This window comes from Heliangelus exortis, chromosome 10, assembly GCF_036169615.1.
Source record: "Heliangelus exortis chromosome 10, bHelExo1.hap1, whole genome shotgun sequence".
Taxonomy (NCBI): domain Eukaryota; kingdom Metazoa; phylum Chordata; class Aves; order Apodiformes; family Trochilidae; genus Heliangelus; species Heliangelus exortis.
The window spans coordinates 7,729,625-7,752,049 of record NC_092431.1 but is presented as its reverse complement, the minus strand read 5'-3'; the positions used below and the strand labels follow the sequence as shown (position 1 = coordinate 7,752,049).

Genomic DNA, 22,425 nt, shown 5'->3' with positions numbered 1-22,425 from the left:
TTTGTTTTCTGGAGAAGTTTGTGTAAAACTGGAGGGTGGTAACTCTAGGTTGTCTTTTTTTTGTTTGTTCTGCTTTGTTGTTGGATGTTAAAAGAATAACCGTGCCTGTAGCCACTTAACATAAAAGTCAAATCCAAATAATTACTTGTTGCTTTGCAACAAATCATTCTGAAGACACCACAAGCAGAAGCCAGCTTCTGAAAATAACCCATTAGGTCTCAAAACATGCTCGTACACCCTATAAATATATGTCATAAAAGGATAAAAGGTATAAAAGGTATTTCTGAAAAGGAAGTGAGGAACACTGAGGAGCTGAGCAAGGAGACTCCACTGGCAGGGACTTCAACTGGTTAAACAAAGGCCAGGGAGGAAAAGCAGCGTGGGACTAAGGTCCCATATGGGTCTGCAGTCTGTCTGATGCTTTCTGTTTGCTGGGCTTCTTCCTTCTATTTTTTCTTCCAAAGGTTGCTGTGAAGTTGAAGTCTTGAGGCAAAACTAAAGGTGGTTTCTCAGGATGATTTGGGAGCACTGCAGCATGAGGCCCGTGTTTAGTGGTAATATATCTCTTACATTAAGGTTTGCTATTAAAATGTAGAAAGGGACACAGCAGTTTTTAAAAAAACTGTGATTACTTAGGTTATTGCCAAGCTAAAATGAAATGAGTTCTTTTTGTAATAACCAGAAAAAAGAAGACAGGAGTTAGGAGGGGCAGCATAAAATCTGTGAATGCCCACTTTTCACTGACTGTGGTTGGAAGGGACCCCTGGAGATCTGTGGAGATGATGTAGTCCATCTTTTGCTATTAAGAATTTGTTGGCACATCCATCTTAATACATGTGATGAGAGAATTGGTTTTATTGCTAGTGACTGTCACTCTCAAGATGCCACTGAAAACCAACATGTTTCAAAATAATTGGTTTATGTATGTGAGATAAATAGGATTAGGATAAGCAAAAGCTTAAGAAAAAGTTATATTTCAACTTTCGAAGAAGATGCTGTTTTATCAGTTCATTATCAGCAACCAGTTCAACCTGTCAGCTTGATGCTTTATGTGAATTTTTCCAAAAACAACCAGCAAAGATGGTTTTTTTCTTTTGTAAATGAATCTGTCAAAGTCTGCCTTCAGCCTGGCTGTTCATCCATATGCTGCACAATGCACAAAGAACAGGAATGCAGCTATTTCCTATAGGCAGAAATATTCTTATTTCTTATAGAAAGAAGTATTTTACTGTGCTCTGGAATACTGCATGTGGAAGCTGATTAACATTTATTTTAAATTTCTTTGTTTATTATTCCTCAGTGCAAAACTTCACTATGGTACATGAAAACAAGTTCATATTTATCTTAGCAGGGCAATGTGATGTCTGAATAGCAATAGCTAACAATAAAAAATGAGATGTGGTTAATTTTCTAGCATCTTCCAGAAAGTTTCTCTAAGCTGTTTAACCTTTCCTTTATAAAGCAAATAGTCACTGGGGAACCTTATGTATAATTCTGTATCATAATGTGTTCTTACATATAAACCAACTTCAAACATCTTTTCAGTGTGCTGCAGTGGCTCAGTAGTTTGTTTTTAAACTGAGACAAAATAATGATCACAGCTCTTTGTGGGTCTCAGAAACATCTCCGTGCCTTAATACTTGTATTGGAACTGGTGCAGATGTGAACTGTCTAGGATAAGAGGGTCATCTGGTTCTCTAAAATTATTTTTCAACCATCATATTAAAAATTGAAATGTTAAAATTATTCTGCGTTTTGTGACCACGTGCATTCTGATAAGAATCTGCTAGGATTTTGGTTTTAAGGGAGAAAATTTTGGACCAGAAAAAGAATAAACCTGATGGAATGTGAAAACTTTGTTCCCCATATCTCATGCATTTAAAATTGTGAATTACTGTGGCTAATCCAGCTAAAATGTTGCCACAGCCTTAGACAACCTCTTGCAGCTGAGGTCCTACCATTGTACCAGACTCATGTCTTTGCTGAAGAGGATCCTGTTATGATGAGAGATTTGAACTTTGTGCACGTTTGCTGTAGAATTTCCAGCCCCCAGCTGTGGGCTTGCAAGGAGGGGATTATCCTTAATATGTAAATACTGTATGCACGAAACCAGTTCTCATAATCAGATACAGTGATTACATGCCATGTTTTATTATGGTTTTATTTCTTAACTTTCCCTTCAGATAAATCCAACTTCTCTCTAAACTAGACATGCTAGCAACAAAACAACCTTGGGGATAGTAGCAGATTTTGGGGTGAATATCCTAAACTTGGATAGGATACTGTGCATACAGAACACTAGCCTTGAGTACAGTTCTGGATTTTGGTCTGATTTTAAAAATATATACACAGAGAATACATGTTTGAAATAAATTCTGGTGCAAAGTGCTTTAAGTATCTGGTTTGTCTAATTCCCTCTGAAAGAAATGTGGTGTTCTGGGTGAGGAGGATCAGGCTGCCAAAACATGCAGCTGCATCTATTGTGGTTGTATCTGGCTTTGAGCAGCCCAAGAGAGACTTTGGGATGTTCCAGAGAATGAGTGGAGAGCTTTGTGTAGTTTCAGCTTTTTTGCTGTAGTGTTACTGTTAAGCAGTAAGATTTTATGATAGCAATACTCTATCTCCACTGGTTTTTTGAAAGCTGAGGTGATTGAGGGGGTTTGGTAGGGGCACAGTGTTTTTCCAGATTTTAGTCTTCTGTATGGAGTGATGCTTGTGACTCAGACAAGGTTTAGGGGTAGCATTGTCTATTGCAAGTCAGAATGCATTCCTCAGCATACGAAATGAAATGTTGTAAAATGTGTAAAATGGTGTTCTGCTGGAGAAGTTTCCCATTTCTCAAAGAGGGTAGGAATGCTGAATCAGTTTGGACTTGGGCAGAATGAGGAAAAAAGGAATTTTTCTCTTTAAATTCCAGTTTTTCTTTTTCACATTTCTTCATGCAGTGCATCTTGCTCTAAGTGCTGTAGGAGAAGTTTTTATGTAACAATATGCCAGAAAGAAATGTATTAGGAGAAAGTTCTCCCATTTGTCTTGTGGAGGTCATGAGGCTTTCTTGGGTCACCTGGAATACTGGACTGAGTGCTGGGGCAGTGACATAAAGCTGCACATGTACTACAGGAGAGCAGCAAATGGATCCCTGGTAATGGTGGGGACCAGACACAATCTCATAAGGCTCCTTTGGAGAAAATTGGGGTTTATAAGACAGGTTCTCCCTGTACACATCTGTTTTTGAGAAGTGCTGTCAGCTTTGTTGTAAGAAACATATATAATCATTAGCATGTCTAGCAGCCTTGCCTGGTTTTTCTTGTTTTATTTAATGAAATTATTTCCTGGGAAATGAAGATGTTTGTAATGGCTCTGCTGGCCATTTGGCAAGTCTCACTTCACAGGTAATGTATTTTTTCCTTTATGGAAAAAATAACTTGTGTACCCTGCTTGAAATTGTCTTTTGCAAAGACAATTATATATACATACAAGAGCTGTTAATGTAATTTTCACAGTTCAAGTTACCTCATTTGCTCTAGGAGTTTTCTTTTCAGGAGGCCTGCATTTATTATAGCTTTAGAAGTTAACTTTGAAATTTGGTGCTGAGAAGTTACCATGTAGTTAACTGGGTTTCCTATGGAAGATATTGAAGATGCTTTTCAGAGATGGGTGTGGTTTGTGTTGGGCTTAGAAATCTCTTTTCAATTGTATCTTTTTTTCCTATACTGGTTCACTATTAGAGGGTCTTTGCCTGGGTGGTTTTGTTTGTGCTTTTTTGTATCTTGCACTTCAGATTTTTATTGCATTCCTTGTCACAGTACTTAAGCACTCAGTGACATGCTAAACAATTACTATGTTTCACATGTGGATTTTATGTAATTTAAATGCAGAAGCTGATTGTCTCCAACTGGTCTTCCTGAAATCATCTGCACTCATATACCTCCTGGAAATTACTTTGTCGTAATTTTTAAGATTTTTTGCTATATATGGAAAAATAAATAAATGCATATCCCACAAATGAATCATCATGTCGTACTCAATCAGTACTTTTACCATCTTGTTGCAGTTGCACACACATCCTCCCTTGTAGTTAGTGCCCTTTCCTTTGTTTTTTACAGAAAAATTATCTTACATTGCAATGGGACCTGCCTTGTCCTTAGACTGTTGTAGGTAGTAACATACACAAGCCAGGAGTAGCTGCTTGGAGAGGAGAAGCTTAATACCTCCTTGATTTAAATTGCTGTGTTATCAGTCAATTTCAAAAACATAATTAGATTTTGCTGAATATAAATAATCTTTGATGCCTCTCCATAACACATGCATATCCCCAAACTTAATCAGATCCAGGCTGTGTTCTTATCCCTGTTATCTCCAGGACTGGACTTCCTTTATCTCTCAAAGAAATAAGCAAAAAAGTAAATGAATTAAAAAACTTCTCAACACACACTGTAATTATGGATGTTAGTCATGATTTTGAATGGTGTTTGTGTTCACAGTGTAATTTTGAGATGCAGCAACATCATCCTCTGAAGTTAATGTGCATTTCTGAACTGAGCCTTTAGCTGGCTATATTCTATTTTAATCTAACTTGTATTGCTTTTCTAGGTATAGTGTTGATAATTGCAATATAAAAATTATATCGTGCAAAACATAGGAAGCACAAAAAATTAGTTACAATATGGTAACGTATATTTGCAGTTAAAAAAAATACCCCCATCACTCTCCAAAACATGTTCTTTGAAAGTGAATGCTGTATTTTGCCTACATTTTGATAAGAAAAGCAGCACAGCTTTAGAAGTTGTAAAATAGTAAAATATTCAGTACATCAGGAAATTGTTGCCTGAGTAGCTAAGCTAAGTGCTTGGAGGAATAACCTAAAGCATTTTCCTGTAAAGCTTTTCAATTAATTGCTTTGTGTGTTTGCAGATCACCACAAAAGTGCAAAATATGCATTTCCTTTATTTGTTTTTCTGCACTTGCTTGGATTGTATGTATTAAAAGTGGGGTTTTATTCACTAATGCCTTGATATTTTTGTAGATCATCACTGTCAGGCTCTGAAGTTCTGCAGGCATTTGCAGTCTGCAGGCTTGCCCAGTTCCTATGTGCTGAGTACTGAAAATTCCAGCAGAACTGTGGCTTGGTCTGGTGCAGCAGTAACCAGTGCTGAAAGGAGTAAAGCTGTAAAGGCCACAGATATTCCCCTTTGAAGGAAATTTTACTGCCCTGCTCATGTCAAATCTAGAGGGGCCAAATGTGCAGGTCTCCTCTTTGAACTGTGGATGGAACAACAAAGTATGAATTGGGCTGGAGGGAAACTTGTCTGGTTCAAGCAAAAACTGCAGTGGGAAAGTACTTCCAATTTTTGGCCTCTACTTTGCATGTTACACAAAATGGAAAAGCTTAAGCAGGAAAAAACCAGAAGTAAGAGAATGGCAACTGTTGTTTTTGTCTGCCTTGGAGTAAATTCCCATGTTTAAGGCAAGTAATGTGATCCTGTGACTGTAGAGTGACAGCTGTTCTGTAAGTCAGGCTGGACACAGCTACAGTCATCAGTTTTCAGAACAGTCTTGAAACTACTGGGAGTCATTCAGAACTTGGATTTCAGAAATGTCAGGAAACTTGAGACTTTGTGTTTTATGTTGGTTATTTTCTTCAGAGAAAGCTATTTACTGTTTCTCATCTGAAAAGCAATGAATAACTTTGATCCAAGAGTGCAGGTAAGCTGAATCTTCTGAAAAATGCAGTGACAATAGTAAAACCAATTGAAATTTTTAACCTGTTACGCCTTTGAAATTAAGTTGTAGCTACTCCAGCAGGTGTTCTTCCTTAAGGGTTTGGAAGCACTGGAATTCTTTGCCCTTTACATGCAGGAAGAGTCTCGAGTCTGCTTCTAATTGTGGAATGGTCCCTAGATAGAATTCATTTCAAAGTTTCACTTGGAAGTAGAGCCAGTGTGGAGCAGTGGTGGTAGAGAAGGAAGTTTAGGTGTGGTGGAAGAGAGGTTACTATTGTGCTGATAAAAACCTGCAATAGGTGTTTACATTGAAGTTGAAGTGAATTGTACATGTGTTGCTTGCTTCATTTTTCAGAGATCAGTCTTCTCTTTTTTGTGTGTGTGTCTCCAATGTAGCTTTGGTTTTGGTTCTATTGTAAAATTTAACGAAGGAAAACCTAGGTTGAACCATATAATTGCCAATAGTAATGCATTTCCTTCCTTTTTAACACCAGTTCTGCAATTAGTGCTTTTGCCTCTTTTGTAATTTAGCATACTAGGGAAAGTGCAGGGCAAAGAGAAGTTTGCAGAATGTAACTGGAGAGAACATGCACATGTATAGTTATAATGTGAAAATTATATTGCTGGTCAATAAAGAGTAATAAGCAATAGGCTGTATGCATCACAGGTTTTCTGAAAGCTGGTTTTGGGAATATCAGAAAAGAATTCTCTTTGTTAAGCAGGTAGTACCATGATTGTGGTGGTGTTTGCTTGTTTTTAAATTTACCTGAGCAGTCAGCAAACAGGTCTGAGAAAATTAATCTGGCCATAATGTGTTTCCTTGAATGAATCACTAATAGGTAGTGACTTGGAGAGTTTGGGTTTTGTTTCTTTTTAATATTTCCTCTCAATAAATAAATATAGAACTGTTCATTTTAGGAAAACAGAAAACATTCTTGTTTGTATTTAATTTCTACTTAGTTTTTGTGCATTCTGCATCTTGATTTAAAAGGAACTAGTGTGAGGGGGAATAGCTGAAGCCTGCTACAGCTTATTCAACATGCATGCTGATGAGGAGAAATAGAAGTGGTCAAATTGAAACTGTATGCTGAGCTAGCACAGAAAACAGGAATAGCTGTGCAAACCCATTTGTTTCCCAGGAGAGGGACAGGACACCAAGGACAGACCTTGAGGATATTTTCTGAAAAAGCTCAGGAATGCCCAATTGGGCAGTGCTTCAGTTCAGAAGGGTGTGGGAGCAGGGACACAGTTGAGCCTTCTCCCAGGCACTGTCATCCAATTAGTTTACTGACTTGCAGCAAATACATGTGCTTTTTTTGTGTACTTGAATATTTCCTGTTGTTTTTGATGACAGACTTCATAAAAAGTTTTTAGTATGGTTTGAAGTCCTCTGCTGTTGGTCTGCCAGGTGCCCTTCTCATCTTCTTGGTAATTTTCAAAGCCACTATTTGTGTTCAGACATGCTTGGGGAAAGGGTACTAATCTTGGTATCAAGTCCTTAAAAGCAGAGAAGTTTCTGCAAGTTTCTAGAAGTCTCTTAGAACCTGAGAAGGCCTTTACCTAAATGGCAGTGGGGACTTTGTGCAAAAAGAGATGATGGTAAATGCTGCAAGTGAAGGAGGACTGTGTCTTAAGTCCATTCATTATTAGATATGGAAGCATCTCTACAGATAAGTGCTGTGGGTAAGCACAGGATAAACATCAACAGAAGTTTGCTGTTATCTGGAAAACAGAATAGGAAATGCAGTGTGACTGATGATGGCACTCAGAAACCTTGTTTATAAGATTTAGCTGAAATAGGGGAAATAAGATCAAAATATTTTCTTGTGCAGACGTTCATTTGAAGTTACTGTCAGAAGGCAGAAGCTGGGAAAAGTTTCCGTGCTGAGGGCTGTAATAGTTCCTTTCATCACTGGGATTGAACAGATGCATTTTGGAACTAAGTTCTGATGAAATCTTTTTGTTGCAATGATTGATTGTGCCAGTGATATGATGCCAAGGTAGTTAATTCCTGAACATCTGGCAAGGTTTTCAACCTGAGCTTATTGAAAGCCTCCTACAAGGCAAATGAGGTTATGTATGAACAGCTTTACACAGATGACTGTGCTTTTATTAAAACATGATACAGAACACCTCAGACTCATCATAAGCAAGTTTGCTGAGACAAAGAAAAATAAAGATGTGCTTTCAATACCAAGGAACCAAATGAATGTGCTATGCCTGCTACCACCTGAGAGAGACTATGAAGTAAGTAACCGGTTTATAGTCAGCAGGCTTGAACTTGTTGCTGGGTCAGACTTCCCTCTTGTTAGAATTTTGTCTGTGCCCTGATTACCTAAGACATTTATTTCATGATCCAGAGTAAAATGCTGTATATGGCAGATCTTTCAAGACAGGTCAGTACTGAACAGCAAAACTGCCCATTTACCAGCTCTGCTGAGCATGAACCAAATCCTGGGACTACAGATCTGGGAGGAAGAAAACTCCTGTTAGATACATGCATGCTAAAACCAGATGGAATTAAAAAGAGGCTGCAAAGCAATCCTTCAGCTGCACAAAGCAGGGTTTTTGAGGTTTTGGGTTGTTTTTTTGTTGTTGCTGTGTTGGTTGTGTTTGGTTTTTTTTAAATGTTAAGAAACCCAAATAATTAGAAAGACACTTACACTGAGGACATGTCCAAGAAGAGGGCATTGTTTGTCTCCATGTGGAAGAATTCTTATGAACCTGTAGACACATGTATAAAACATTATAAAATAGCTTGCAGACCAAAAAGTCCTCTAATGCAGAAAGTTGTGAAGACATGAAAGGCAAGATGGAGGGTTTGCATTATTGTAGGAAAAATGGTTGGGTGCTGCTTCCAAGTGTCACAGCACTCCTTTGTCTAAAGGAGGGTGGTAGATGTGGAATTGAATGTAATCAGTCAAAAATCCCAGGCAGCTAAATTGGCTATTTTCTTCTTGATAGGTAACAAATCACTAAACCCACTGTAGAATCTATTTTGTTTGAAGAGTTTCTCATGTAAAGTTTCAATACAAAAATGGAAACAAATGCAAAGCAAGCTATATAAAAGCCTTTAAAGAGTGATTTGTTGATTTTGTCCACAAAAAGGTGAATTTGCTGTTTCTAAGTAAACATTTCTATTTGAACTTGGTGTTCGTGCAACATCTGAGAGTGAAATGTGATTGTTTTAAGGTCAAACTCAGGGAAATTAGCTGCATGAGGAGGCTTTTGTACAAGTCTTGTACAAGTTCACTGGGGAGGGTTGAGCTTTGCTGGCTACCAGGTGCCCACCCAGCCAGACTCTCCCCTTTTCAACAGGCCAGGGGAAGAAACTAGGATGAAAAAGTGCACAAGTCAAGATAAAGACAGGGAGATCACTCACCATTTACCTTCACGAGGAGGGTAGAATCAATTTGGGGAGGATTAATTTTTTGCTTGTTAAGAATAGCCTTCCACAGGCTGGCATGGAGGTAGCATTGCAGCTTACTCACTCTTCACATGGAAGAAAATGTTGCTCCATCATTTCCTGTGCCTGCTCAGCATGTTGAGATCCCCCTGGCAGAACCTCTGCCTCTTCCTGAAGTCTGTCTTCTTTCCTAGAAATGGAAGCTGAGGTTCAGCTTCAGGGTGCTCTTACTCATCAGAGTACGTCTGAAAGCTGAAGTAATGTGTTCAGCATATGCTTATGTACTTCCCCCAGAAAATATGGATTTTAGCACATGCTTTTCTAGATTAGTATTATGAACACTCAAAAATAGAAACTCTCTACAGTGACTTAATCCATCATGAGTGAAAACCAACTGCGTGGCAGTCTTAGATATTTGCTACTCTAGTTTAGTGTAACTACTCTCAGATTTTCCTTTTGGGGGGATTCCTATTATGCCATTCTGTAGGGAAAACAAAGCACTTAAATATGTTTGTGTGCTAATCTTGCAAAAACTCATCCTCCTGAGTTTTGTTGTTCAGTAAGTCATTCTCACTGATTTCTTTGCTTAAGGTACTGCTGGTCTTTTATTGTGCTAACAACCTGCTCCTCTGTCTTTCTTGCTTCTGTAATTATATTCTATAGCTAAACACTGAGCAGCTGACCAGCTTTATCCAGGCTGTAGCCTTTCTCACATTGGGTGTCTTTTATGAATCCTCATGAACAATTGCCAGTCATTGTATTCCTCTTGGAATCCTTTTTTCTTTTTATGCATGTGCAACACCAATTTAAGACTTCATTACATTCTGCAAATTTGAAGGTTGAGGAAATTTTTCCCTTTTTTCCTTAATGGGTAGTGCTTCTGGTAGCCAGGGGATAAAAAAAAACCAAAACAACCCAAACACAACACAAAAATCCAAAACCAAACAAAAAAAGCCCCTACAACAGCTGGGTATTTGGAGTAGCAGAATTCCTCCTTCATTTAATGTGAAGGAATATTTTCCTAATAAAACCTGTAACATTTGAATTTAACTATCAGAAATTCAGTAGTTTCTTTCCATTGGGATCAAGTCAGGGTTTCTGAGGATGTGGGAGAGATGTAAATGCTCAGTGGTGGAAAAGTGCCAGTGAACAAGGGGGATCTGGAGCCTTTTATCTCAGGCCCATAGGTTTTATTTTAAGCAGGGTTGGAGTTGAACAGTGTTCTGAAGCCTTTAGATCAGCAATTCAAAAATAATAATTATTATATTCCAGAGGATGACTGACAGGCATCAGAAGATAATTATATCAGTAGCTATGATTCCTCATTTGTAGGTTTTCTTGCCTGTTCTTTGGCTCATCTGCGATGCTGGTGTCTTCTGTCTTGTGCTAGTGGTGAGGACTCCACTCCTGTTGTGATGTCAGTAGAAAAAAAATCCTGTGCAATATCTTTACTTCCCTACAAAGGATCACAGAAACCTGGGGAAAATATTCCCTTTAGTGTTCAAATTATGAGCTGTTGTCACTTAGGTTTATGAGATTATGAATATTTTATGTGTTAGCTAAAAAAAAAAAAAAAAAAAAAAAAAAGTAGTATTAATACTTGAAAGCTGTTGTTAAAAATCATGCAAAAGACGCTTGCAGTTTTGTTTCAAAGGGAGAAAGTCCTCCCCAAGAACCACCCTTGTTTGTGGAAATGGGGTTTTTCAAAGCAGTTCATAAAGCCCAGAATTACAGAATAGTTTGAGATTGATCACTCAGCACCCTGGCTTTTTGTTGTGTTATCAGTTATCAGTCTGGCTGTTTGTTTCTGTCCTCTGTTGAGAAATCTGTGCTAGAATTTCTTTCCCAGTTGGTTGATACTTTTTTTAATGACAGCTTCTGGATTTGATAAACCAGCATGTTTAGAAATTGTGATAAGAGCTTCTTTTCATCTGTTGACAAAATGTGTAATCTGAGACCTGTTACTTAACTATTAACCTGTAGCTAACAGGTCTCTTAAGATGTTTTCTTTTTAACATTCTCATTCAGTCCATACAAATACTGCTAGAAAATACAACCAGAATTCATTATGCAGCAAACTAAACTAACCTAATCCTGGTCACTGTTCATTGGTAGGATTTAATGACAAAACTCAAGTGTAACCAGTTCAATAGTTAATACAACTTATTCCCATGGACTGTTTTATACTGAATTTGTGGATGACAGGAAGTTGACTTCTGATTTTGATCTCTGGCAAAATGAGTGATACCTAATTATTAAAAATCATTAAAAGAAAAATTCAGTGAGCTATTAAAAATGGTGACTGATGGAGTTTTACGTGACATGACTAAATGTTTTTAAAAAAAGAAAAAAAAGTAACTGCTGTCTTTACTAACTGGGGTGATAGGTGGTGGTGGTATCATACAAGTTGGTATTGTAAGTTATCATTTCATGCATGGGTCATGAATTTCAAATCTGTGGAGGCTCTGCTCCACATAGTATGGGTTTACATGGTATGGTAAATCCTGCATTGGCAATAAAGCTGTACAGAATAGCCTGGGCCATTTGGTGGACTGAACCCTTTTGAGTGTCAAATGAGGGATGTAAAGAAATGCTGGAAAATGGGACTTCTACCTGCATAGCACAACACACTCAAGAGGGTGTTGGGATGATAGGAGATTTATAATACAAACAATAACACCACACACATAAGCATCCCCAAACCAACCAGCTGAAAATCCTACTCCAAAATCCTCAAGCCATATGTGCAGCCTACAGGGGAGAAGGTAAGAGGGGCTGCTGCACTCTGGATACAGAAATAGGTGGAGTAATATACGTACTTGGTACTTCAGTGGAAAAAGGCATAACAAGAGCAGTATCTAGAAGCTGAAGTCCAACAAACTGAAACAAGAAATTAGATGTATTAATTTAATGGTAAATGTGATTGATTCTTGAAACAAGCCACCAGGAAAAGTGATAGGTTCTCTGTTAGGTGCTTTCAGATCAAGTTTTTCTATTAATTTTAGCCAGCTAAGGATGGGAAGTAATAATTTGTATTCTGCCAAAGAAGAATAAGTTATTCAGATGGAATTAATTGAACCATATTTTGTATCAACAGAATTTGGTATGGAGCATGGTGCTGTCTTTTATTTTTCTGCTACAAAATGGAACAAATTTAATTTAGAAAGTTGTGGTTATTTTCTTTAAAAGGCTCCCTGCTAAGGGATTTAGGGTTTCATTCAGCTTTGGTTTGCCAGGGACCACAAATGATTGACACAGTCAAAGATCACACTACTGATCTGCACCAAACATTACACAGTTGGGAGAACTCAGTTAAAACTTCTGTTCCTCCAGTTTAAAAGATCAGCCACATGGGAGCTAAATATCTCAGCCTTTCCTGTTTTGCTTGGGACCAGTCTTAATAAATTGCCTTAATTTGCTTCTGCAGTGCAACTAAGTTGCTTAGAAATCATCACTCATAATTTTCTACAATTCCATGTGAGAATTCCCGTGTCTTTAGTGAAAGGCTTTGCCTGAAAGGTTTTAATAAATATAGATGAATGCTGAAGAAAAATGTAAAAATTGGAACTAATAAAAATAATTGGGTGAGAGAAGTGCTGAAAGAAATTATTTGCAAAGCCTTACTTTGTAAATGCGAAACATAAGAACTAAACTAAATTTATTAATTCAATTATAGGCTCTCTGTCTTATTTTGAACTTTGTTTCCCTGACTGTATATCATAAGCTTTATCACTGTCCTGGAGCATCTTCATGCCAAGGCTATAGTTGAAGATATTAAAGCCTGTAAATTTTTGACAGCTTACATTTAGGGTTCTCAAACTGTTTAACGAAAGACATCAAAAGGAGTAAGAGGAAGAAGCTTGTGATTGGAAAGACTCGTTTTGTAGAAAGTGGATGTTTAAAGAAGAAAAAACCTTAACGCTTTCTTTACTACATTTCAGCTGCCTCAAAAAGATGTTCCATTTCTGACTTGCCTCAGCATTTGAGTGGTGTGACCAGGTGATGGAGAAAGCTGCTGGACAGTGTGATGGCTCACAGCAGTGTAAAAATAGCCCTAAATTAAATAAGACATTTAGGGACAGGAGTCAGTGCTTCTGTTTTCAGGGAGGACTTTGGTCTCATTAAATTACGGAGAATCCATTTGGTGTGTAACACTGAGGAGGTAGTTGGCATAGTTTGTAAGACTGTGTCTTTTTCCAGAAGTCTTGAGGCAACGAAAGTACTTGAAGTAGTTGCAGTAACTCTGATCCTGTCCAGAGTGGAGGATGTGTACTCTTCTCTTCAAAATGTGTTCACACTCTCTTCTTCCTTTTCAGGGCTGTACAGTTGTGCAGGTTATAATGCTTAAAAGGATTTTTTTCTGAGGATAGGAATCTAGGGGCTTGAACAATATATTGTGGTACTCTCTGTTGGATGACTTTTTGAAAGTATGAAGCAAAAATATCCCCAATGGGGGAAGTTAGTGCTCTCACCACTTCTGAACCTGTGTTGCTGTTGGCAGCAGATTGCTGCTGAACTTTTTGTGTGATTGCAAACAACTCGTGCTGCAGGACTGCATGAGTGTGATGCATGAGTTTCATCTCTCCAGTATATCCCTTTATCACCTCTGTTAGTGCTTTAAACCTGTGACTGGCTAACAGCACCACTTCTGATCCCAAGGTGTTCATATCCCCATCCCTTAAGAAATCTTGTGTGTTACCCTTTTCCAATAGTGGAAATGTTTTGTGTTTCAGGTAGAAAAAGTTGTGATGCACAACATACACTTCCTCAGTATCCCCCTGGTGTTTTTTGTGTTTTGCCATTTGGTTCATTTGGTGGTGATGTCTTTTAAATTTTGCCGTAGGCTGATCTCTTGACTGTATTACACTTGTTTCTGGTGGCACATGTTTTGCTCTGATATAGCAGCAGCTATATCCTCTGATATATCCTGTAGCTATTTGTTAGTTATCATGTAAAATGCTTCTTGTTAATTTCTCTAGTTTTGTTAGTATTTAAATTATAAAAGCAATGTTTTCTTTTTACACAATGGTTTTTTTTACTTACCTAGTCCTTCCCTGTGTTCTCCTCCTCCTCCACCCTGATGTTTGAGTCATTTGTAATTGCTTCTATGCAACTTAGTCTTTATCATCTTTTCCAGTTGTTAATATTAAAAAAATCCCTTTTATGGGGTAAAGTTTTATTATTAATTATCATGAATAGTTTTGATGATACATTCCTTTATTTTTCTGCTCTGTTATAATTGCTGTTTTGTTTAAATGTGGTCAAAAACCCATTGTGATAGATGTATTCTTTGCTACTTAAAGATTTTGTGGCATAGTTTTCTCTCTGTAGCATCTCAGTTTTATTATTTGTGTTGTGGAGTCATTGCATCTGTTCGGCCGTGGTAGGTTCATTACCTTTCCCTTCTGTAACTTGATTGTTGTCATCTTCAAAGTGAGAATTGTGACCAGATAGCACTGTGCATCATGTTGCAGGGATTACCAGGTGCTTTATAGTTTTGTTTTTTTTTTTTAACTTGGAAAGCAACTTTGTTTTGTTTTGCTTGGAACTGAAGTGTACTTTTGTTTAATAAACAAAACTTGTGATTCAGTTGCTTGCTCCACCAGATAATTATGCCACAAGTAGTGAAAATGCTGGGATGGTTTTGGACATAACAGTAGCTGAGTAATGCTCCGAGTTTGTTATGCAGAGATTTTTTTTTTCTTCAAGGTAGAGAAAATTTCTAGGTGTGCATAAATATCTCAATTCTTTTCCATGCTGTTGCACTCCTTATCTGACTTTTATATAAAAAGTGGGTTTTTAGCTGTTATTATAATGTCACATCTTGTATGTCTTTGTCTTCACTACAGAGAACAGACCCTCAGCTCCTTGCTCAGTTCTACTATGCTGATGAGGAACTAAATCAAGTGGCAGCTGAACTGGACAGTTTGGATGGAAGGAAAGACCCTCAGAGATGTACCCTGCTGGTCAACCAGTTTCGCTCTTGTCAGGTAATCAAAATGACACCTTCCTGATTTAATGGGCATTTTTAATCTACATTAAGTGTACTACTTACTAATTAATTATTGTAAAATCTCTTTAAAATGAACCTTTGGTGGATATATGTCTTTACTTAGACTAAAGGGTATATTTTTTAAAACACTATCTGTAAATTAAATCTACAGCATCTCATTTAAGAGTGTTGATGCTTTTCTTTATATAAGAACATACATTAAAGGCTTGGTCTCCTTGATATAAAATTAGCATAAGGAGTTTACTAGAACATCAGAAATATTTCAACATTTCAAGCAGTATAGAGTAGCCTTTTGTAGCTGCTCAGCTTTCATACATGAGTCTGATAGCTTTTCTTTAGCACAAGAACTTCATGAAGACAGCTGGTTGTTTTGCTGATTTTTTGGGAAGCATATTATCTGTTTTACATACTTAATCCACACAGAACCACACAGAAGAGCTTTTAGCAGTAAATTATTTTGAAAGCATGAATTTGTTTCTAAGTTCCTGTTGTATGAACAAGATTACTGAGGGTTTGGTGAAAACTATGACTATGGTTTGAGGGAGACTTGAAGGGAGAAGAACCAGAGACTGCACAGACCCATTCAGCTAAGTCTAGCACTCTAACTTGATTTAGTGCTTTGATTTATGAAGAAAAGAAATTCAGAAATTGAAAAACATTTGAGAAAATGTAACAAACCTGTTTAAGATTTTATCAAAAATGGAAACTGGGAGCTTAGTAACAGTCAAAATTCAGTGACTTGGAGGAGAGTTATCTTGAAAGGTCATTGACTTCAGTGGTCTGTATGATGGATCATCTGTACCTGAATCATTCTTCACAAATACTTATCTGACTTCCTCTTATAAGTCTCTAGTAATGGACATTCCATAGAGTTTCTAGGAAAATTCCTTCCAGGCTGTGTTTTCAGTTAAGGTTTTCTGATAAAAAGGATGGATGAACAATACCATGCTGCAAGATAATCTCCCTGTTTGTTGTTTTATTCCTGGAGAGGATGATTCATAAAGTAGTAGTTCATAAAGTAGCTTCTCAGAATGCTTCACCTGTAGGAATGTAAGAAATAGAGACTCCATTAGTTCTTTGGTCAGTTTGCTTGGCTTGCTATATAGTGACTCACCCCCTTGTGATTCTTAAATACCTTCTGATGCCTTGTAATTTCTTCTTTTCATTTGCCAAACAGATTGCTGTTACTAAAACAATCTGTTGCTAGAGCTGAAAGAAAAGATACGAATGATTTTATTTTTTTCTTGTAGCTATTTCTGTAATTTCTAATTTTCAGAGTTCTGCAGAATAGGTCAGATCATCATCAAATGTCATGTCAAAAATGTCTTTGTTTATTAGGGCTTCTATTATTTTGTAGTACTCTGTAAAAAGCAGTGTTTTTTTTGTTTTCCTTTTAAGAATTTGTCCTGTAAATGCCAAACAAGAGAAGGAGCAGTATTTTAGTAAGGATTCAGAGTCTAGGTATTTTCTCATTAAATGTTGTATAGTAAGAGGAAAAATCTGCCTTAGCCTATGGTATCATGGAGTTTAAAGATGAAGAACCAGTATCCAGTAGTGAAGTCAAAATGGTTGAAACAGAAGGCTGTGCCTGTGAAAGTGGAATAGCAGCTTTGTTGTGCAATAACTTTGTGGTACCTGCAACAACAATCACACAATTCTGACACTGTTTTTTTACTGTGGACACAAGGACTCAGCCTAAAGAATGTAGTGTTTTATATTGCAAATGATTAATGTTTTCTGTCTTGACAAAACCAGCAATATTAGTCAAGGCAAGTTGAAGGGATAGTTTTAAAGTGAAAGAGGGTAGATTTAGACATTAGGAAGAAATTCTTTACTAGGAAAGTGGTGACATGCTGGCACAGGTTGCCCAGGGAAGCTGTGGATGCCTGAACATGTTCAAGGCCAGGTTGGAGAGAGTTTGAAGCATCCTGGTATGGTGGGAGGTGTCCCTGCCCATGGCAGGCAGGTTGGAACTTGATGGTTCCAACCCAAACCATTCCTTGAATCTATGATTGTGGTGAATATGCAGAGAATTTCAAGACTGTTTGTGTTTCCTTAGTAAAGAATTGCAACTCTGAATATTGGCTTATTGTTTTGCCTTAGTACATTTTGATTATTAAAACTGCGCTTTTTACAGTAAATTTGCTCTTCACAACTTCAGAGATTTTGCAACTTGGATTTCAGTTGCTACAAGTTGACTGTATAGCATGCTGTTGAATAGCAAATATCTGAGTAAGAATCAAAATAATGGTTTTCAAAGCTTCACTTTTCGTGTTCACATTAATGTGATATTAACACTTTTTTCCAGCTATGGTAGACTATTCTAAAAATGACATCCCTCATTTTGCTTTGGTATTTGAGTGTCAGTGCTAGAATACTATAAGAACAAACCTCTTAATATAGTGTCTTGCATTTATTGTCTGATTAATATCTATCCAACACAATAAAACACTTCTTCCTCTACTGGTTTCTGTTAAAAGTAGCAATAACTTAAATGTGCAGAGATGCATGATGTAAAGCTGTGTAATTTTCTCTCAAATGAAAAAAAAGAGTGGGTAGAATGTCATGTTTCAGTTTGTTGAACTTGATTGATGGTAATAGAGGGAAAGTACTTTTTTTAAGGAACACATGATTGCATCAGTGCTGGTTAATCTGAGGGGGTTTTTTCCCTGCAACACAAATAATTCACTGAAGTATTTTTGTATTAGTGGTATAACAATGTGTCTTTTTCTATGCTGCTCCCAAATCACATGGTATTGAATTTAATAAGTAATGCTACTTTGTGTACACTTTTAAATTAATCACTCAGGCATTTGTGATCATTCTTTAAATTGTTTTGCCTCCTGTTTTCACAGTGATTAAAAACTTGTTACTTGAGTTGCTTTAAAAAGTTTTTCAGGTTTTTAAATTAAGTTAGGTTTATTGTTACATAATGCACAACTTGATTAGTTTTGCTTAAGAGTAAAGAGTAAACCAAACTTGATTCTAACAATTTTGTTAGGACTGGGTAAGTAAACATTGGACCTGTGCATAAGTACTGTACATTGGGAAAGTATTTTCAGCATCATAGCATTTGCTTGCTGTTTCAGGATGCTGGGAATTACTTCTCTTGAAGGGTAGCAAAGTCTCAGAATAGCATATGAGTCAGTTCCCAGCATGGTTTTATCCAAATTATTCCTTGAACTGCACATTGTGTCTCAGCAATGTGTAATCTGATCTGCTAAAGTACACAAGGAGAGAAGCTGTCCCTGTCACAGCACTGTCCTGAAGCCAAATGGAGACTTGAGTTCCTGGGTTACCTTCACCACAGAGCAGTGAAGTGGGGAATTTATAGTATTTGTGTAACATGAGGGTTTCTGGCTCACTGGTGGGAGTGACTGGCACTGTGTTGACTGGGAGCATATTTGTACTGGCTCTTCACCCTTTTCCTGCTATTTCCCTGCTTGGGAACCACCTCCTGAATTCCTGCACTTGGCAGTGCAGCATTTTCAAGTCAGCCATCAGCAGTTTCAATTTTCTGTAAGCTTAGGCAAATGTAGTCTCAGTGGGGCATTTTGTGCATGGGTCAGTCCTCCATACAGGCAGTGAAAGGCAGACACCTATGAATCTGAACCTCATGATCTGTGACACTCTAAGTTAATGCTGCCGAGGAATGGGAGCCCTCAGAGAATGCTGAAGCCCATTTTAGTGTTGTGTTGTTATCACTTGACTGTCTCAATTTCTGTAGCAATGTAAAATAAAATATACAGTGGATATTATAAAAAATACTGTGTTTCAACCAGACTCAGCTCTGTCTTTCTATTGCTCAATTTAACAACTGAAAGCATCAGTACGAGATGAGTTGGGATTCAAGTGTCAATGTGAAAAAAGCGTTGCCCTTATTGTAAAGGAATGTGTTGGAGTGGTTTGAACTTAGAGGCTGAAGATTAATGCTCAGCTTAATGCTGAGCCTGGAAAGGGTGAAAATTGGCTGTGGAAAACAGTGAGTAAAGGGTAAAATGCTGCTGGGAGCCCATCTGAGGAATCTCCTTTGTCATGGAGTGGCATGCTAAAATCATGGACTCCTAGAAGGGCTTAGGTTGGAAGGGACATTTATGATCATCTAGTTCCAACCTCCCTGCCATGGGCATGGAAACCTCTCCCCAGACCAGGTTGCTCAAAGCCTCATCCAACCTGGCCTTGAGCACTTCAGGGAAGGGACCAGCCACAACTTCCCTGGGCAACCTGTTCCAGTGCTCACCATCCTCACAATAAAGCATTTCCTCCTAGTATCTATCTGTATCTAAATCTCTTCTGGTTGAAAACCATTCCCCCTCGTCCTATCACTCCATGCCCTTACAAAAAGTCCCTCCTCAGCTTTCCTGTAGCCCCTTCAGGTACTGGAAGGCCCCTCTGAAGTCTCCCAGGAGCTGCTTCTCCCGGCTGAACAACTCCAGCTCTCTCAGCTTGTCCTTGTATGGATGATGCTCCATCCCTCTGATCGTTTTCATGGCCCTGCACTGGCTCTGTTCCAACAGGTCCAGGTCTTCCCTCTGCTGAGGACTCCAGAACTGAACACAGTACCTGCAGTGGGAAGAACCTCCCTTTCCCCACTGGCCATGCTGCTTTTGATGCAGCCCAGGATGTGTTGGGCTTTCTGGGCTGCAAGCACATATTAGTAGCAGCTCTTGTCCAGTTTTTCACCCACAAGAGGATTTGTCTGGCACAGATTTAGGAGCTTGCACTTGTCCCCACTGAATCAAAATTTGAATTAAAACCATGAAAATTTTACTCTTTGGAATGTTCTTTTTGCATGTCTTAACAGCTTAAAAAACATTATTTGCTATCTGAAGCTACAGATATATGGATAAGACAAGTCCAAAATTAGGGAAAGCTCTTCATCTGATACCACAGTATCTTGTTGAAGCAGTGTTGATGTTTAATAATGGGTCACTTTACGAGATGGTTACCAACTTCAGCCTGATCCATGGGAATCAGTCCAGTTGCCTTTCACCTCACCTTGTAGTATGAACATGGGCAGATACTTAGATTACTTTTTTTTCTTAAATTTAAGAAGGAAAAAGCAAGGGAAAAAAAAAAGGGCCACCACACATCATGCTGAAGTTGTCGAAAGCTTTGTAAAATGCCCTATAAAAATTCCTGGGTAAAGAACCATGACTTAAGCTGCAGTGAACTGTCAGGGCATGTATGGATTTCTCTACAATGGGAAATGGGAAGGCTCTTCAGAGTGTGACTTCTGAATTTTGTTAATATATTTTCAAAGAAATAAAAGTTGATGTAGCATGGAAAGACAGTACAGGTGGCAATCAATAATGCACAAGGGTGAAACAAGCTAGATTGACAAGTTGCTAAATCATGAAAAAGAAAGTTATCTTTGTATACAGAACAATTATTTTTTTTAGTCAAAAAAGGGATTTGATTATATCAGTGCATGCTAGGAAAGCCACAGATTGGTTTTGAGGGAACTGTAATGAGAGGATATGCTGCACAATTTCCTCACAGTGACTGCATTCATCACATGCAAACTTCTATGGAAAAAATGTCTTTAGTGGAAGATGTCATCCATTTAAACATGAGGTGGTAACAGAGGAGTAAGATTAATATTTTACCTGGGCTTCAATTAGAACAGAAATATTTTTTGTTTTTTTTGTTTTGTTATGTCCAAATGTCAGAAATTTTTTTGCAATAAAAGATACAGTATATTCTTCTTTGTGGAAGAGAACCTGCCTGTAGAAGGCTATTAATTTCTGAGATTAAATCTCCTTACCTTTTAAAATCAAATGTTAGGTGATGGTCCATTTCATAATGCATTATTATCTGTCCTAGATCATACTCTGTATATTTAGAAAAATGGACATATTGGTATCATGATTGAGTGTTAGATGTGAGACATGTTGGTGTAATTCCAAGAGCATTTGAAGGCTAAATAAAACCAGTGAAGCCAAATAATTTTAAAACTGACTTTTCTCAACATTTGTAAAGTATACGACTGTCCCAAATTAAACTCTGTACAAAGTAATGTAATGTGTCATGTCTGACTATCAGGGGTTTTATAGTTCTTCCGTATTCTTCCATCAGAGGATTGCTATCAGCTCTGCTATACTTTGCTTTTTAGAAAGTTTTTCTTTACTGACACCAAGGAGGACAAATTCTAGTATCAGCCACTGAATTGTTTATGTAATCTCATGACTTAAATATGCTGCTATTTACCTCATTTCCTCCATATGCACATGGTAGCATCATAGCAATATACACATTATTTATTTTGTGATAGCAAGTCTATTTTCATCTGTTAGGAACCTTTTCACTTAGTCGTGTATTAAAAAAACCCATTTCATTAATTTTTTTAAGTCTATCATAAGAGAGAAAGGAAGGGAAATTATTTTTTAAAAGACATTTCTTAGCAGTGGAACTGAATTTTAGCTGTGACCTTAGCATATGTTGAAGGTAAAATAAAGGCTGGCTTTTTCTATGTGAAGTAATTCATAAGTCTTAAACTATTGTTCTGAAGGAATATAACAGTACTGTAAGACTGTGTCTATATGTAGTCAAATAGGAATATGTTTCACATATGAATAGTGGATTATTATAAAGACTATTCTGTGAAATATTGTGCAACCCTGTTTTCTCACATGTCAGGTTGTCCTAAGTAAGTTTGCATTAAACAAAAGGAAGCCTTTAGGTGCATGGCTTCGTATGTATCTACATATATTTGATGCATTAAGAGCAACAAGGACTTCTACATATGAGAAGGGGAGATTAGAAGTATTTTTTAATTTGAGAGAATATGTTAATTCCAGAGTGCCCTGTTGTTAATGTTGGTACATAATTTAACATTACAGTAATTGAATGTCTGGAGTTCAAGGTGATAGTAAGAGAAATTCTTACCCATTAGGCTGGCTTGATCACCCATGGTAACTTTGTAATCAGACAGACAGATGGAGAAGTTTAAATAGTTCAATCATAATTCCAAGTTCCTTTTGTGGTGTAAAGGTACAGCAACTGGTGTGGTGTAAAGGTACAGCTACTGTGCTGAATAAAACTTACGCTTTGGAAAGAAATTGTATTAGGTCATTCAGCATGATCATCTTGGGGAAAAAAAATGCTGACTTTAAGACAGTAAGATAAAATTGTTCATATTTTAAAGAATTATACGTGTATTGCCATCTTAATTGCTTCAAAGAAGTTTGAAATAGTCAATATGAAAAGAGCTTGTCATAAGGAAAGCTTCAATGTCAGTGCAGGCGTCATGTTGTAGGGTTTGTTATAACACTTGGGCACAA

The 22,425-nt window shown here is 37.5% G+C and overlaps 1 protein-coding gene across 5 annotated transcripts in view; it reads left to right on the top strand.

Annotated features, from left to right (window-relative positions):
• ZFYVE28 (zinc finger FYVE-type containing 28) overlaps positions 1-22,425 on the top strand; it is a 142,440-nt gene that overhangs the window by 49,987 nt on the left and 70,028 nt on the right. For all 5 annotated transcript variants that reach the window (XM_071753325.1, XM_071753322.1, XM_071753324.1 and 2 more), the window contains exon 2: positions 14,979-15,119. In XM_071753325.1, coding sequence (XP_071609426.1) covers positions 14,979-15,119 — 141 coding nt within the window. The remainder of the gene's footprint in view (positions 1-14,978; positions 15,120-22,425) is intronic.